Source organism: Clarias gariepinus, chromosome 9 (assembly GCF_024256425.1).
Source record: "Clarias gariepinus isolate MV-2021 ecotype Netherlands chromosome 9, CGAR_prim_01v2, whole genome shotgun sequence".
In the NCBI taxonomy this organism is placed as follows: domain Eukaryota; kingdom Metazoa; phylum Chordata; class Actinopteri; order Siluriformes; family Clariidae; genus Clarias; species Clarias gariepinus.
Genome location: NC_071108.1, coordinates 27,434,297 through 27,451,244, shown reverse-complemented (window position 1 = coordinate 27,451,244; position 16,948 = coordinate 27,434,297). Strand labels below are relative to the sequence as shown.

The window sequence follows — 16,948 nt, the reverse complement described above, 5'->3', positions numbered from 1 at the left end:
TACTATAAAAAAAGAACATTTTATGGCAGAAAAACTTCAAGGATTTCTATAATCTCAATACAACTGAGAAATACGTTTAGACATGCGGACTCCTCCAACCGTACTTATCTTGATTACCTATAAAAACAAGCCACAATGCTGCATTGTCTGCATTGACTACTGGATGAAAACCCTTTCAACAGTTCCTTTATACACAATCTGTGTAACGTAAATAACTCTGACAATATCACAGTCAACACACTCAAACAATAAGTCAATGGCTTAACGCTGAGTGGGGGTGCTGATTCAGAAAGTTATGCAAATAGATTCTCAACCGTAGCGCCTTGAAAAACATAAGATATATGGAAGTATAACAAAGCGAACCTCCTGTCACTTATGTGACGCATCAAACTAGGATATTTTCTACAGGTGCTAACACTTTCACATTTCACATCCATTTTTAGACTCAGAGACAATTCATTTTGTCAAGTGAGCCAAATTAAAAGCTGAAGGTAAACATTCTGGGCCTTGGCAAACATGTTACACCTTCACTGTAGTTAGATGTGCTATAAGCAAAACTCTAGTTCACTGTACACATAATGTACTTGGGTAAGATAGGAATAGATTGTTTTTAGTGTTTTTATGACTGATTTAAAAAAATAATTATTTAAACGTTGCTGTTCTTCAATCATCCTTCAGATGGCACACTCTAAACTAATCACACATTGGCAGAGAGCAACAGTGTCCCATCTAGTAGGTGCAAATTATTTGCCAAACTTGTTAAGAAATAGGGCTGCACAAGCTGATGAATCACATTGCGATTACTTTGAGACATATTGCGTTAGTGATTTAAAATCTGATATTTAACTATTAAATGTACCATTGTAAACACTCGTAAATTAAAGTGAATTTCCCTATAAGAAATAATGGAAACACAAATTATTCGTTCCACAGCGCAAAAGAATAAAACAATTAAATAATAATCATAATTAATATACAAATATAAAGTAAAAATAAAGCAAATTAACCTGCACTTTACCTTAAAAATAAATGCATAAAAAACTTAAAAATAAATCTAGACAGCTAAGTGTTTACGCTTATGCACCCCCTACCCACCCCCCCCCCCCCCCTTTCAATACTGTTTTATCAGAAAAATTATCAAGGAACCTCACTAATAACACTTGCGTGAGCGCACACTAACGGAATCACTACTGTACGGTAAAAAAATAAAACACATATATGGTATACAGTACACGCAAGGATGTTGATTATACCAGTGAAAGACGCGCACTAAGACCGAGCAGGGGAGACGATTACCCACAATTCCGCAGCGCAAGAGAAAGAAAAAACATTGGCTCAGTTGTGATCACGTGATGCTCGACGTTAAAACAAGAAGCGCATGCGTGCTACATCGCACAAGCTGGTGTTAGCACCTAGCGCATGCGTGCTACATCGCTCAGTACTCGTAAGCCAAGACTTGTTCTTTTTTCAAGTCAAAATTTATTTAAAAATCTTTGCTCTTCTTGCGGAATACTCACAAACCGTGCTACTCGTAATCCGAAGTTTCACTGTATATATACCATACATTACAGTACTTCATTACAAATATATTTTGAGTGAAAATGAGGATGTTAAAAATGTCAATGGACCTTACTGAATTTTTTATTATTTGGTGTAACCCTGTTCTGCTTTAATGACAGCACGCACTCCATTGGTTTGTACAAAACTTGACCATTCATGTAAAATTCATGAAGTTTTAATGAAAAATATACAACTAAATGAGGGATTTATTAAATATTTGATTGCATTTAAATAGCGACCCAGAAATATTACAAAATATTGAATACTGAACAGCTCCCTTCTTTCTTCAAAACCTGAAAACTCTACATATCGTGACATATATTTGAAAACAGATCTTCGCGCGCTAAAATTCATTAATCCTTTGGATGTACCCTATATGACCAAAAGTATTGGGACATGTGTGCTTATTGAAAAATAAGTAGTCAATGCCAATCTTGATTTACTGTCATTCCTTTGTTATAATAACCTCCACTCTTCTAAGAAGGCTTTCCACTAGATTTTGTCCCTTGGCTGTGGGAATTAGCTTTATGTTTAATGCAAACTGTAGGCAGAAGCACAGTATTTCAGCTATATGGATCTCTAGTAGGTTTTCCGAGAGCATCATGCTGAATAAACACTAACCTGTTAGTATGTTTTCAGACACCACGTTGACCTGCACCTCCACAGAGTGTTTGGAGGTGTAGGTGATCTCCGCGCTCACGTGAGCCACCTCGCCGATGAACATGGGGTAAAGGAAATCGGTGCGCTCCACTCGAGCCAGGGCGGCGGCGCAGCGGTCCTGCAAGGTGAATGAAAAGAAGCGATCGATGCAGCCTTCTACGGCTTTTCAGGTAAACATTTTTTTTATCTCCTTGGTTACATGACTTGTCTTGAACCAGCTGCACTTGAGAAATGTGCTAGTAATTAAATAATCTTTAACTTTAATGAACAACCAACACTTATTACATGTCTAGATTTACCTCAATATTTATCTATTGAATACCTATTTATGTATTGAGTACTGCTTCTGCTGCCTTACCTACATGCACACCATTTCTATACTCTCTTATACCCTTTTATATTGCATATCCTGCATAATTCATAGATTTTATATATTCTATTTTGACTTAACATGAAAATCTGTAGATTTTTATTTTTACATTTTCTTCTCAGTGCAAAGTTTTCTCTTTTTCTCTCATTGCTGTAAAATCATTTTATCACTATATCTTTCATTCCATCTTATCTAATCCTTTGATAGAAAAAGAGAAAGCACTTAATATTCTTCACAGAGTCTATTTCGAACCTCTGATTGACATTATGAAAGGTTTTAATGTCCAGGTTCAAAAAATGTGTGGCTCTCTGCTGTCCCCTAGTGGATATAGTAAGAATTGATAGATGAAAAACTAGGTTTCTATCCAGTTCCTGTATCTACCTATCTATATATCTATGTATCTATTTATGTATTTATCCATCTATTATTATTATTATTATTATTATTCACCTTAGAAACACTTTTTGTGTAGAATCACACAGCAGTGCCTTTTCTTTATGGAACTGGAAATAAAAGCTATTCTGGTTATTCAGGTCATACTCACAGCCTCTCACTGAGACGATTTAAATTTTAAGCACTTTCTCCAACTTGCTCCGTGTCTCGGCTGATTTAAAAGAAAAAGAAAAATTCTCCAGGGTAAAACTGCACAGCAAAAAGCAATCCTGTTCCTGCTTGATTTATTCTATATTGCTCACAGTCCTAACTCCTATGGGCTTTTCTGCTCCAATTAACAGCAAAGAGCTAATTCACATTACAGAAAGTCTGAGCAAATGAACAGCCAGTCGAGATTTTATCAAAGCGTTAATTTAAGGAAGTATTTTGGAAGAAAGCTGGTTATCCACCAGCACATCTACAAGTATGTGTAGAATCCATAGTAAGATGCAAGGTGTTGTTGTTTTTTCCCAGTTATCACAGTATGTCATCATATGTACTGGGACTGGATGTGATGTAGAAGTAACTACCACTATTTTTGCTCCTTAAAGTGGTTAAAGCTTTGAAGTGCTGACTGAAACATTCTGGGTTGGAATCCCAAGACCCTTTACATTCTTTACATCTCCATTAACATTTTTGCACATGTACTTCCATCACAGGGGTGTCACAGGCATTCCTCATGCATTCTTAAATGTAACAGCAGGCAACCTCATCATCAACTTTTATGTCATACTGTCAGAGTGTCATTGGTGTGTAACGGTGTGTAACCAAAGTAACGGTAGGCAGTGTCATGTTGCTCTCTGCAAGAATAGGCAGAATAGGCAGAATCATTAATCTTTATCTCAAACCGGTCAGGTGCGCTATAGCTGTAGATGTTATACAGTCTGATCCAGGGTTCCTGTAGCTATGAGCTCGGCCTGACATCCCTTTTTTCGCCATGAGGTATACCCATGGTTCCAAAAAAAAAAACAGCATGAGGTTTACTCATGGCTCCACCCACGTAAACATACTGACGCCTGATCCACCCACCCATCGTATGTGCAGTCGCTGTTCTGCAGTCTAATCCAGGGTTTCAGTAGCTATGAGCTCACCCTGACGTACCCGTTTTCGCCTGTGACATGCTTACACTATGGCAGAAAAGTTGTTGATGACGCTGCCAACTGCTATTTTCAACACTGAACACCTGTGACGGAATTAAGAACCAGTGCAAACAAAGAGTACATCTGTTTTTATATATATATATATATATATATATATATATATAGAGAGAGAGAGAGATAGAGAGAGAGAGAGAGAACATAGAATATAGAACATGGATTGAGATAAACACTTTTAATTGTAGATATATTATTTCTTTAGGGACTAAGAAACAGCAAATGAGAAAAACAACAGCTGAGCAGCGCCTTATGGTTCCTGCCTGTTAATCAGCTTAATATCCTTAGGAACGGGTCGATGCCAATTATAAAAAACATTTTAAAAATGCAAAAAATCACCCATATAATCAGCCGAACTCTAGATGAGCCCCAGGTAAAACTTTTAGGTCATAATTCTAAAAGAACTGTTGCTATTGATTGGCCTTCTCACCTAGGAAACTACATATCTATGGTTGAGGCAGCATCATGATATTGGGATTTTTCTCTTCAGCTGGGCCTGGGGCTACGCATCAAGATAAAGCGGATCGTAGACAGTGTAAAGTGACTAAGTGCTTTAGATTCAAGATTCAAGAATTTTATTTGTCACATACATGGTTATACAAGTACAACAGTCTTAAAAATGTAACAAAGTACGAGTTAACGGGTGTGTACAGTTGTGCAACCAGGTCATTCTTAGTTTTTAATATATCACATTAAATGTGGGAACAGATCTAATATGAGGACAAGTACTAGTAAGTTTTCTCCCACAGTCCAGAGACAGGCATTGTTGTCATTTCCAATATGAGTACATGTGTGTATATGCCTGTGGGCTGCCAGAGATTGGAATACATAAATGGTTGCAATCTAACTTGCAACACCATGACACTGGCGCTACCGTAAAGTCATAGGTCATTGAGGCTAACCATCGCTTAGGAATGTTGGCTTGATGAATAGATGGCTAGTTGGTGCGTGCACTTACTGTATATACATTTGGCTGAGGTAATAATATTGCAAAAACGAACACCAAATACCCCTGTTAAAAATCAGGCAGTTAAAATGACCAGCGCTAAATATTGATCCAGTACAGATGACCAGAATGTTCATTGAGGCATAACTCACCCCAGTTTGAGTGTTACAGTGGCGAGTTCCTATAATGCACCCAGCTTCTTCAATCATTTTCAGGATTGTCCCACCATGGACGTTACCCACGATGTTGGCGTCATCTGGGCGCATAATCCTGGGAATCACAAACAAAAGCAATTATTTCCATCGTACTACCTGGAAACGAGTCCGAAACATCCAGCAGTCAAAACTACTGGCGACACTCTGGACACTGAAGTGGTTGGAACGATTGTCATTAGGACTTCATATTAGTGTACTCGTTATTATCTTAACATTATTAGAGACTGTAGAAATGTATATTAGGCTAAAGGTTTAAAGTATAAACCAGTGTAAACACACTAAAGCTGAGAAAATATAACAAAGGTTTGTTGAGTCTCCAGGTTGCGCAACCTACTGTAGAACCTACGTAATCTGGTGATACAGAAGCGTCTGGCATCCTCAACCGGTTTGTGTAGAAGATAAACAGGAAGCACAGTCAAGCAAATTGTTTTAAACCTTAAATATTCCTTCGTTGAAATCCATCTCATGCTTACACCATTTGAACTTTTAGTGTGTACCTTTTACTTCAGGAGATTAACAGCAAATCACATGGTTAAACTTTTAAAATAAACATAAACACATGACTTCAGTTGGTCTTGAGACCCGGCATTTCCCCAAGACTATATTACAACAGACTACCTTATGTTAAGATAAGCTTTAATTAACTAAAACCCAATGTGTAACTACCTGGTAAGCTGAACATGAGCCATCCGTATACCCAATTCAACTCCAGAGTCAAGAATTACAGAGAAAGGCTGACACAGAATGAATCCAGGCTTTTCATTCATGATCTGTTTCCACTACACACTATGATGTCATCAGTGTTTCCACCATTAGCATGGCTCACATCCAGACTGGCCCTGCCCTCACTCAGACCATGTGGTTCAGTGGAAGAGCAGTAACGGCCACACCTTCATCAGCAGTGTCATTCACATATGACTACTCGGTATTATAATTATGTTTGATCTTGTAGACAAATCATTATTTATAAGCCCTTATTTTTATAAATAAGTAACTTGCAAATATATTCACCCCGCTCCCTTTTTAACTTGGTGTAGGGTTACTAACTGACTCTGAAATAGATATGATTAGGTTTATAATCCATGACTCTACAACTAAAAGCCCATAATGTTGTAACTAGAGGAAAAAAGCAAACTGTGTAGTCTTAAATATTTCACAATTTATTCACATATCACACAGCATTATCCCTGTTTGGCCTTTTTTATATCAATTGTTTAATGCAGTCCTTGATTAGTGCTTATGAGACACCGCATGTTCATAAACATCTCAACACAGAACCTTGAATAAGCTTCTGGAAAGAACCTTTTTCCCCTTTTCCCTTTTAATTTAATGTGTCTAATTTAATAGAAATAATTGTACATCCAGAATTTAAAAAATGTTTTATAAATAATGGAGTACATAAAACAATAATTTAAAATTATATAAATATTATGTACTGAGAACATATAACTCTTACCAGATTATGCTTCAGCCTTATTGTGAATATTCATAAAGCTTCTTAGAATTCTTTCAGAGAGCTCCTTTAAAGTCCTAGCTGAGAGTCTTAGACTAAAAGTGATTTAGGAAACTTCTTAGAGCAACTCTGAGTAAGGAAAGTCTTACTCTGTATATAATATATACTAAATCTTACTGAGGAGGTGTGGTTGACCCCGTTGCTAGGGATGATGCAGCACTTTAAGGACTGTGATTGGTTGATAAAAAATTATGTCTGACCTCTGCAAAGGTCTTGAAATGGACTCTTTGTGAAAATAGAATAAATGATAAAAAAACAGACATTGAAATCATAATGAAGTTATAAAATCTTACTATATTTAAGTTCTTACATTTATTAAATGGATTTAAATTGGAATTAAATTGATTGAGTATGCCTAGCATAAATTGATTATGAGTTATTCGGACAAGGATTGAATCCCAAACATTTTCCTCTAATACCATGTTTAGCTCCCTTTATCTAAGCATTCCTAATGGGGCCCATTGGGGGGGACTGTTAATTTTATATATATATATATATATATATATATATATATATATATATTTTATTATAGATCTTGGAAATCGCCCCTTTCAGGAAGTTCTACTATACCATGAACAATATCCCGAAGCAGAGGAAAGGGAATATTGAAAAACTGCTTACAAATAAGGTTTCATATCTAAAAATATGCAAATAAATAAGAGTTGGGTTGGTCAAATAAACTTTTTTTAAACCAAACAGTGAAGCAAGTTACTCCACAACAGATGGCCATAGACAGTTGATTATTAACAAAAAATCTTCAATGTGTATGTCGCTATGAATCACACAAAATTAGTTGTTTTTTACCTGTTTAATCTATCTTGATTCATAATTTAAATCTATATATATGTAACAAGACCATGAACTGTACATTACACCAAAAACAACTGATATAGTCCTACCTGAGTAGAGCATAGCTCAGAAAGCATCTGACTTCTTTTAGCCAAATCCGATCCAAAATTCGAAAATTTGTCATGTTTCAAAAAAGTTCAGGCAAAACTGAGACTCCCCACAGCTCAACTGTTGCATTTAAAAACTCTCAGTCTGTCCTTTTGACGTCATCTGTTCTATCAGTACTGGAAGGTAAATTCAGTATCTTTGCAACAGGTGGCGGTGCAAAAAATGTCTGCAAACCAAATAAATATTGTGCGCTTTGCATTTTTCTGTCGTGTACTATTAAAGTTAGAGGAAGAAGTCATTATTTACCTTATGATTCATACCAAGTATTAGGTAAATAAACTGCAAGGCCAAAAAAAAAAAATCACCATCTGGGTTAAACTAAGCAAACAAGTAAGGGCTTTCCACTGGTTAATTACTGCAGTGATTAATATGGGTCAGCTGAACAATGTTATTTAACCCCTTACTGATGCAGTGAGTAGCTTCTGATTTCTTAAAGAAACATATATAGATATTACTCTATTCTAGAACGGTCAAATTATTGTCCTGCATCAAGCAAAGAAAACAACTAGGGAGATTGCTGAGACTAATAAAATTGGAAAAAGAAATGAAAATCGCATTATTGGAACCTGGAAGGATAGCAGTAAACCGTCATCTTCAAGGAAATAATGTGCTCGGAAAAACATGCAGGAGATGCACTTAAACGTGACATTAAATCATAAAAAAACTGTACGACTTCAAGGCTATGTTTAATAGTGAAAGTAAGAGCATTTTCACACTTACAAGCGACGAGATTGAGACTGAACACCTGTACTGTATATACTGTAATAATTGCTTCAATTTGCTATGATAAGGTGTGGACAGTGAAGCATTGGGGAATGGTCATGTGGTCTGATGAGTCCAGAATGACCCTGTTCAAGAGTGGTGGGCACATCAGGGTTAAATCAAGAGACCACCAGCTGACCACCTGAATGACCATTTTTTTCCATCAATGGATTTTTTCTTCCATGATGGCACAGCCATATTCCAAGATGACGATGGCAGCGTCATCAGGCTCAAATTGTGAAACAGTGGTTTAGGGAGCATGCAACCTCACTTTTAGTCCTGACCTTAACCCGTTGAGGATACGCTGCAGAAAGCTATACACAGCAATCTGACTCTCCTATGATTAATGCAATACCTTAAAGGGAAATAAATGTGACTCTGAACTGAAATAAATGTTGTGACATTGCATAAGCTTATCGAAACAATACAAAGGCTGTAAACAAAGTAAAAGGCAGTTATCTGAAGTATCAAAATTTTTAACTTTTTTTTGACCAGGACGTGTATAAACTGAAGAAACAGTAATCTGTATTACGGTCAAATTCCTAAAATAATATAGATGGCTAAAATGTTAAATACGTAGCTGATAAGTACTGATTTGAATAAAAAAAAGCAAATCTGTTAATAAATCTATAAATTAAAACAAATAAGACAAGCCTGTAAATTTGTAGGGGAAAAACATGTTTTATAAAAGTATGAAGTATCTATAGAAGCCAAAATGACACGATGTCTATGCTGCATAACAGGCCCTTAATACCTTACCTACCATTTTGTTGTTTCCATTCTGTGAGCTTGGCTGTGCTTTGATAGTTTTATGGACTCACCCAAGTCTCACCCAATGCCCTTGTTTAGTAATTCACAACTGTTTGGCATTTACCAACATAGCCATGAAGGTAGTGAAGAAAATCAGCATTGATAAAACTTGTACATCGTAAACCTAGCATGTGTTAAATTATTCCCCTGACTTATAGTTGTCAAAAGCCTTGCTGTATAATAAAGTTGTAAACGATGATGAGGTTGTAAACTCTCTCTCTCTTCCTCTCATGATGACTGTTGTAATTCTAAGTGAACCATGTAATCTAACAATTCAAAAGCTTTGCAGTAAAGAACTTTTCACATTTTCGCTCTTTCCTTCATGTCTCTTTGCACAAACTGCAAAAAGTATCTCATCTGACAAAGTTTTTACTTACTCTGCCTTTCTTAATTTAGACAACGCTACTACGTTTGCACATACTTACAGGATATGTTTAATAAGGTTAGTACTTTCGGGAATTTCAGGGAGGGAATTTCTGTAATTTTAGTTTACTATACTGACCGAAGTGAAACAATCGACTCCCGTCTACATACAGCTCGGCTGCGAAACAGACAACATGAGTGCAAAAAGATCTAATGTAGTGGTTCCTGATCTAGACCACATAGACGTCAAACTTTATAAAAGTCTGTGGGTTATGTTCTCCTCCAGTATTCTACCCATAAAAGTCATGAAATAAACACTGACAAGGTGGAAAATAGCCTTTGAGTTACATGTGCTAGTAAATGTGCAGAATAATAAACAACTGGACAACTGGGAGAATTTTTGGTATAACAGAGCATGCTTAGAAACACTTAAAGGGTTTAGAGGTAGCTCAGCGTGTAACATGGGTATGAAAGCTAGAAACCAGGGAGACAAACTGAATTCTCTTTAAGGTGCTTTTTTTCCTTTTGTATTACTGTAGTTTGTCCCCAATTATTCTTTTTTTTTTATAAAGAGGCATGTCCACATTTGGACATAATTGAAGAAAGTTCTCAACTCGACAGTTTGTACCAGGAGATAAAATCCTTGTATTATAAAGTGGGGAAAATAAAACACATGACAGATTTCCCACCTCAATGTCTTCAAACACTGAAGAGAGGCACTGAAGATCTCTATTGTCCCTGACAGTGGAAGGGACACATGAGCATTAAATCCCACTCTAAACCCATTAGGGATCATCTGTTACTGTACCAAAGAAGCAGAGCAGTGGTTAATCATTTAAAAGAAAAAAATTCTTATCATTTATTTATTTATTTATTTATGTAAAGCTGCTTAGCAATAATGTCCATTATTAAATAACATATAAAGAAATATAGTCATACAGTAACCAGAACAGTGACTATGCCTGTGTCCAAGCCAACCAGATGAAAGTATTTCTGCATGAACATCTGTAATGGTTATGCTCTTATTCTTTTGCTGTTTTTAAAAAAAATCTCTTGCCATGACTGACCTGGTAACTTAAATTTGATCAAGGACTTTGGTCATATTGTTATATCATTAAAGTCTTACATAAATGACTTTACACCAATTTGTCACACTTTGGGCTCTTCAGGGTGTTGGCTACATTCCCATCACTATCTCTGGCCCCTCTGTGCCTGTTTTGCAACCTGTTTAGACTAAATCTATAGTACTGGACGTAAGTATAGGTGTCATAAGCAGTATGTAAGTCCTTGACAGAACTTCTAAAAACCTTGAGATGCCATCAACATCAACTCTCCACAACTGAGACACTTCAAAAGAGCATAACATTACTTTGTTTATATAGCTATATTTATATAAAGAAAATGTGTAAAAACCGATTTACGACATCAACTATGTGGTATGTTTTTATTTCCAATTTTTATAAATAAATACTTAAATGACTGAATTAAGTTTTTATTGATATCTTATAAGTGGCCAGTGTCGTGAAGTTCCAAACAAGTCGCTTACTTCCGCATAGCAACCCAGTCGTGCTTTCATGCAGGCACTTCCGCTATACCCTAAACATGCCAGGTTACATACCTAGAGGTGATAAGCGCCAGACGACCCGCCATGACACCTAAAGGGGCACGAAGCATTTTCTTTACCGCTGATAAATGGGCTCAATCCCAAGCGACACTATATTTCCTATGTAGGCGCACTACGTGGACTGTAAAACGCCTAATTGTAAACCGGATGTAGGGCATATCTATAGGGATTCCGATGCTGTTTAGGATTTATCCATGCGTGTACGTAATGACGTTGCTCTTACGTCAACGCTGGTTAATGAATGCAGTCACAGACGGCCACCACTAGAGGTGGTAGAAAATGGCCGGTAATAACGTGCCAACTAATTTCTAAAGGCCCATTTTCTCTGTGTTTCAGCCTTAAATTATACAATTCTTCACTGCTCTTCTGTATGTTACACGTATATATTTTGGTTTAGTGTTTTATGTGTGATTTTTTTTTATTAAGGAGATTAAATCCAGGCTTTGAGCGATAATATTATGTTCGGGTTTTTTTTTTACATCCACGCATAGATGCGCTCGGGTTCGGGGTCCTGATCCAGACGACCTATGAGTGACCTTGTGGGTTGTTTCTTGGCATCATGTGTGTGTCTGTGTCATCACAGGCTAAACAGCAGGCGCTGAAACACGCCGGTAGCCGCTCACTATAGATAGAGCCTGAATGGAAAGCTGCACGAGCGTCATTACATAGGTTTATTCATTTAGTGATTTTAATAATGATCATTCTTATTCGTATTATTATTATTATTATTATTACAGAGCGCAGTAGAGTCACCGAGATGTTACGTGACGCCTACAGCAAAACACCGGGTATAACCGGGGCCGCACGCGCGCGAGACGTGTTGCGACGCTATAGTCTGGTTCTAATCCTAAAACATGCGATGGAGTGTACACTTTACACTGCAGTGCGATAACACACACACACACACACCCGAGCCTCTCAGTAAAAGTCAGAATGTTTTCATCTTACCTGCAGATCTGAATGGACGGGGAGGATGACTCGGAATTTAGACCAGACATGATGGGTGGTGTGTGTGTATGTGTGTGTTGGACATCACACACTCCAACTGAAGCTGAAGGACTCGGAGCACACAGGCTTTGGAGGGTGAATCGATTCACCGGATATCTTGTGCTGCTGTTCATACAAGAAGCACTGTTCATAGACAAGATAGTGTAGGCACATAGTACTTCAACCAGCTGAAGTACTAAAAAGAGTTTGTAGAAATAGTTAAAGGGTTAAAGCTAAGTGAGCAGTTTAGCTTATTGCTTGAGCAAGTATCTTATTAATAGCTTGTTTTTACAGTAGATTATTAAATTCGGCACATGACTGTTTATAACATTGCTTTTACTCTTAGATTTCACTTAGGGTGCAGGTTGAACTTTTGGCAGATATCTAATTCTGTCTAATCAGATACTGTAAAAACAGCAAAAGTTTCAATAAATTCTGACCAGAAAGACAGACTTAAAAGAAAAAAAATTCTAAAACTGGTTTCTGGTCCTCTGATGTATGAAACATAAAGATATCGTTCAAAGTGTGAGTTCTGGTCAATGTACTTTCTTTTATTTATATAGACAGAACTGGTAACTGTTTCAAATTATAGATGTTTTTTGTTTTTTTGTACAAAGTTCAGGTAATATTGTAAACCTAAGGACTGGCCAGTACACATTCTTATTCATGAAGTGAAACAGCCAGTCATGTAACATTTGTACGAATCCCCTGTCATGACATTAGGGGAAATATATTTTGCGGCCTAAGGCAGGGGAACAAGATAACTGTACGATGTTAATGTCCACAACATAATGTCTTGTGGCTACATATTATCTGGTCTCCATGCGTTAAACGAAATATTATGTTGTGGCCACAACTTAACCTCATAGCATTTTGCCTCTGTTTAAATTGATTTTGTTTATAACCGTTAGTATAGATGTATGATTACCTTTATTTACTCATTGACACACAGCATAACTCTAAAACAACAATAATTTTGTCACATCTAAGACATGAAAGATCTCATTACCTCACATTCTTAAGTCATGGCCACAATATAATATCTCGTTGCCATGCATTATACTATTTTGTTCCCATGCCTTAGTAAGTCAGTAAGTCATGGCCACAACATAGTATTTTTCTCCCCAATGTCACCAAAAAGGCTCTGTACATTAGCGAAGTGTATAAAATCTTAAGAATGCAGGTCTCACATAAAGCCCAGATCAAGAAACAGGTTCAAAATCTTTACATGTCCAGTTTCTGTGAGCCTGTGCATTTTGTAGCCTCAAATTCCTGTTCCGGGCTGTCAGTAGAATCTCGATTGGCTGAATTGCTTTTCTGCTCGCCACAGTTGTAAGGAGTGAGTATTTCAAAAGAGTGAGTATTTAATAAAGAGTTCACTGTAAAAAAAAAAGTAAAAACAAGCCGCCTCAACTTAAAAAAGTTCAGTAACAAGTCACACTTTTAGAGGAAATTGCTGGCCAAACATTGTACTCATCATGTAAGTTGACTCAACTTGTAATTCAGTCAGCTAAAGTAGTATTTGGTATCTTATAAATTACATGCTTGGGAAAGTGAATTGGTGATTCCATTTACATTAACAGTGCTGTTAAAAACTATTTCCCAGTTACGGCACTCTTGGCAGCAACAACAGCAATCAATCGTTTGTGATAACCAGCAAATGAGTCATTCACATTGCTGTAGGGGAATTACACAGAATTGTTTTAATTCGGCCACATCAGTGGGGTTTTGAGCTTGAACAGCCTGTTTAAGGACACACCACAGCATCTCAATTGGATTTAAGTCTGGACTTTGACTAGGCCACTCCAAAACCTTAATTTTTTTGTTTGTTTTTTTAAGTTGTCTTTGTGGTCTTGGCGTAATTTTGGTAGGCCAGCCATTCCTAGGAAGGCTCTCCTCTATTCCAGGTTTTCTCCAGGGCTCTGACCATGGTTTGCTAGAGTCTGAAAGCCTTAGCAATGGCCTTGTTAGCCTTCTAGACTAATACATGTCAATTACTTTGTTTCTTATCTGTTCTGGGAGTGCAGTATGATGTGTTGCTTTTTGAGATCTTTTAGCATGCTTCACTTTGTCAGAAAGATTCTATTTAAGTGATTTTTTAAATCAAGTCAGCTTTCCAAAAATGTGGCTAATCACAGTTCATTCATAATTTAGCAAGGGGGGTAATTTAACTATTTTAAATAGGGCCAGGTAGATTTGAACAGCTTTTGCTCTGGTTCTCGTTGTGTAAAAATTGTGTAATATTTGTTAGATTATCTCAATAATTTAAGTGTGACAAATATGAAAAAAAAATCTGGAAGGTTGCAAATACATTTTCACAGCACTGTACATTTATGGCATTAGGCAGATGCCCTTATCCTCAGAGACTTACATTTATCTTTCTATACATTCTGAGCGTTTGAGGGTTTGGAACCTGTGACCTTCCAATCAGTAGACTAAACCTTAACCACCAACCTACAACTTCCCTGTGATTTGTGGGTTTCTCTCACAGTCCAAAGACTGGTGTTTCATAGCATGAATGGTATGAACGTGTGTGTGCTTGTGCCCTGAGTTTCCTGGGATGAGGGTTCCCATGACCCTACACAGGATAAGCAGCAGTGTGGAAAATATTCAAACCAGTCCACCTGGTAACAACACCCATGTCATGGTAAAGGTCACCAGACTTATATATGTGTATATACTTGTATATATTTTGTGAGCTGGGCTGCTGTCCTATGATTTGATAACTAAATATTTATATGCAACATATCTGAGAAATGTCTTTAGATCTTGTGCTCCTTTACAGTGGTAATAATTGAGTCACTGGACACCTAAGTGAACTATTCTGTATAGTCTTGCGTTTTTTAGCCTGATGTACAGGTACTCCTGTTGAAAGGGCTGGTAAATTTACAGTAAAATTGGGGTAATAGCCATACCACACCAACTTTTTATCAGTGCATTAATCATTAATCATGCTGCGCTAATAAAAAAATTATATCTTTAAAAGCAAATGTTTAATAAAAGAAAACATAAACATGTTAAATGCATTTTTGGAAGTAGGAGTAGCTTTGACTTGGTTATCTGTATGAAGGTATTGGATAGCAGGCGACTATTTATTTCAGCCTTTTTAGATAGATAGATAGATAGATAGATAGATAGATAGATAGATAGATAGAAAGTGCCTTAATACAATCCACCACACGATGGCAGCAGAGACCGTCGCACTCATTATCAAACATACGTTGGTTGTGGATTTAAGGTATTGGTTGTTGTTTTTTCTTTTTGTTTATTTAGCGTTCATTGACGCAAGTTGTGGTCATTTTCAGTTATGAAATCATATTGCATTTAAATAGATTATGAATTAATTGGTAACAGAAATTACCCTAGTACACTTTTTGAACGTATTTGCAGAAAGACAAGATGTACTCTGCTACTACAGCAAGTGGCAACAAGTAACCTGTTCTTTACTATTATTGCACAATGGCTTCGGACCTTGTGCTTATTTACAGTGGTAGTGGATGAATCATATTATAAGCCCACATTTACTATATAGCCTAGTATTTATGGAAAAGTAGTCTGGAATATATGACACACAGTCTTTAATTTCATTTGCTTAGTAGCCCATATCTTTTATTTAAAAGTACAGAATATTTACACAAAGAAACAAACGAAATCTCGCCAAAAAAGCGACAACACTATGTGTTTACAAGTAAACAAATAAATAAATATCACGTCTCTGAAATGAGACTGTATAACGCATTACAACGTGTTTACTATTAAACAAACAAATAACAGGTCTCTAAAATGAGTCCGTATAACACATCACAACAAAGAAATGAACATCACGTCTCTTGAAAATGAGACTATGTAACCTATAATAATGTGCATAAATGAATAAAATAAATAAATAAATAATGTCTAAAAATAAGACTACAACACATCAAACGTGTTTACAGTTAAACAAAAACAGCACGTCTCTCAAAAATGAGACTGTATAACACATCAAACGTGTTTACATGTAAACAATAAATAAACAGCACGTCTCTAAAAATGAGACAATATAACACATCATAATGTGCGTTCCAGTAAACGAAAATAAATAAATAGATAAAAAATAACCTTTCTCTAAAATTGAGACTACAACACAACAAATGTGTTTACACGTAAATAAAAAAAAAACAGCACGTCTCTCAAAAATGAGACAATGTAACATATCACAACTTGTTCACAAGTAAAAAAAAAAAAAAAAATAATAATAATAAACAGCACGTCTCTACAAAAATGAGAATTTTAAAACACAACACAATGTGCTTACAAGTAATCTGCACAAAGACAGCATACTGAAGTGGAAGAGCAGAAGTCTTACACTGGAGAACCCACAGGGTTTTACACAGGCGTTTCCTACAAGCCCCCTCTCACCCAATCAACCCCAAACCCGAATCACGGCGTTATTTACAGCTCACGCGCAGGATCTCTTAAGAAAACGAACCGATAAATACAAACGAGCGAATTTTGATAACAAGAAGTATATAATACTTAAATAACATCCGGCTTGACTTCGTAAATAAATCAAGCTAAGACGATATGGGCTAAACATATGCAAATACCACACTCAC

General features: G+C 36.5%; 1 protein-coding gene across 4 annotated transcripts in view; it reads right to left on the bottom strand.

Moving 5' to 3' along the window:
* The window catches only part of acot7 (acyl-CoA thioesterase 7), a 72,143-nt gene extending 59,744 nt beyond the window's left edge, over nt 1-12,399 (bottom strand). For 2 of the 4 annotated variants that reach the window (XM_053503155.1, XM_053503156.1), the window contains exons 1-3: nt 6,004-6,065; nt 5,275-5,392; nt 2,182-2,338 (exon numbers count right to left, since the gene is read on the bottom strand). In XM_053503155.1, the coding sequence (XP_053359130.1) occupies nt 2,182-2,338; nt 5,275-5,392; nt 6,004-6,026 (298 nt within the window). In that variant the 5' untranslated portion in view covers nt 6,027-6,065. Of the gene's footprint in view, nt 1-2,181; nt 2,339-5,274; nt 5,393-6,003; nt 6,066-11,360; nt 11,547-12,314 lie in introns of those variants that run through there. The other 2 variants (XM_053503158.1, XM_053503157.1) reach the window with 2 other exon arrangements.
* Between the last annotated feature and the right edge of the window lie 4,549 nt (nt 12,400-16,948).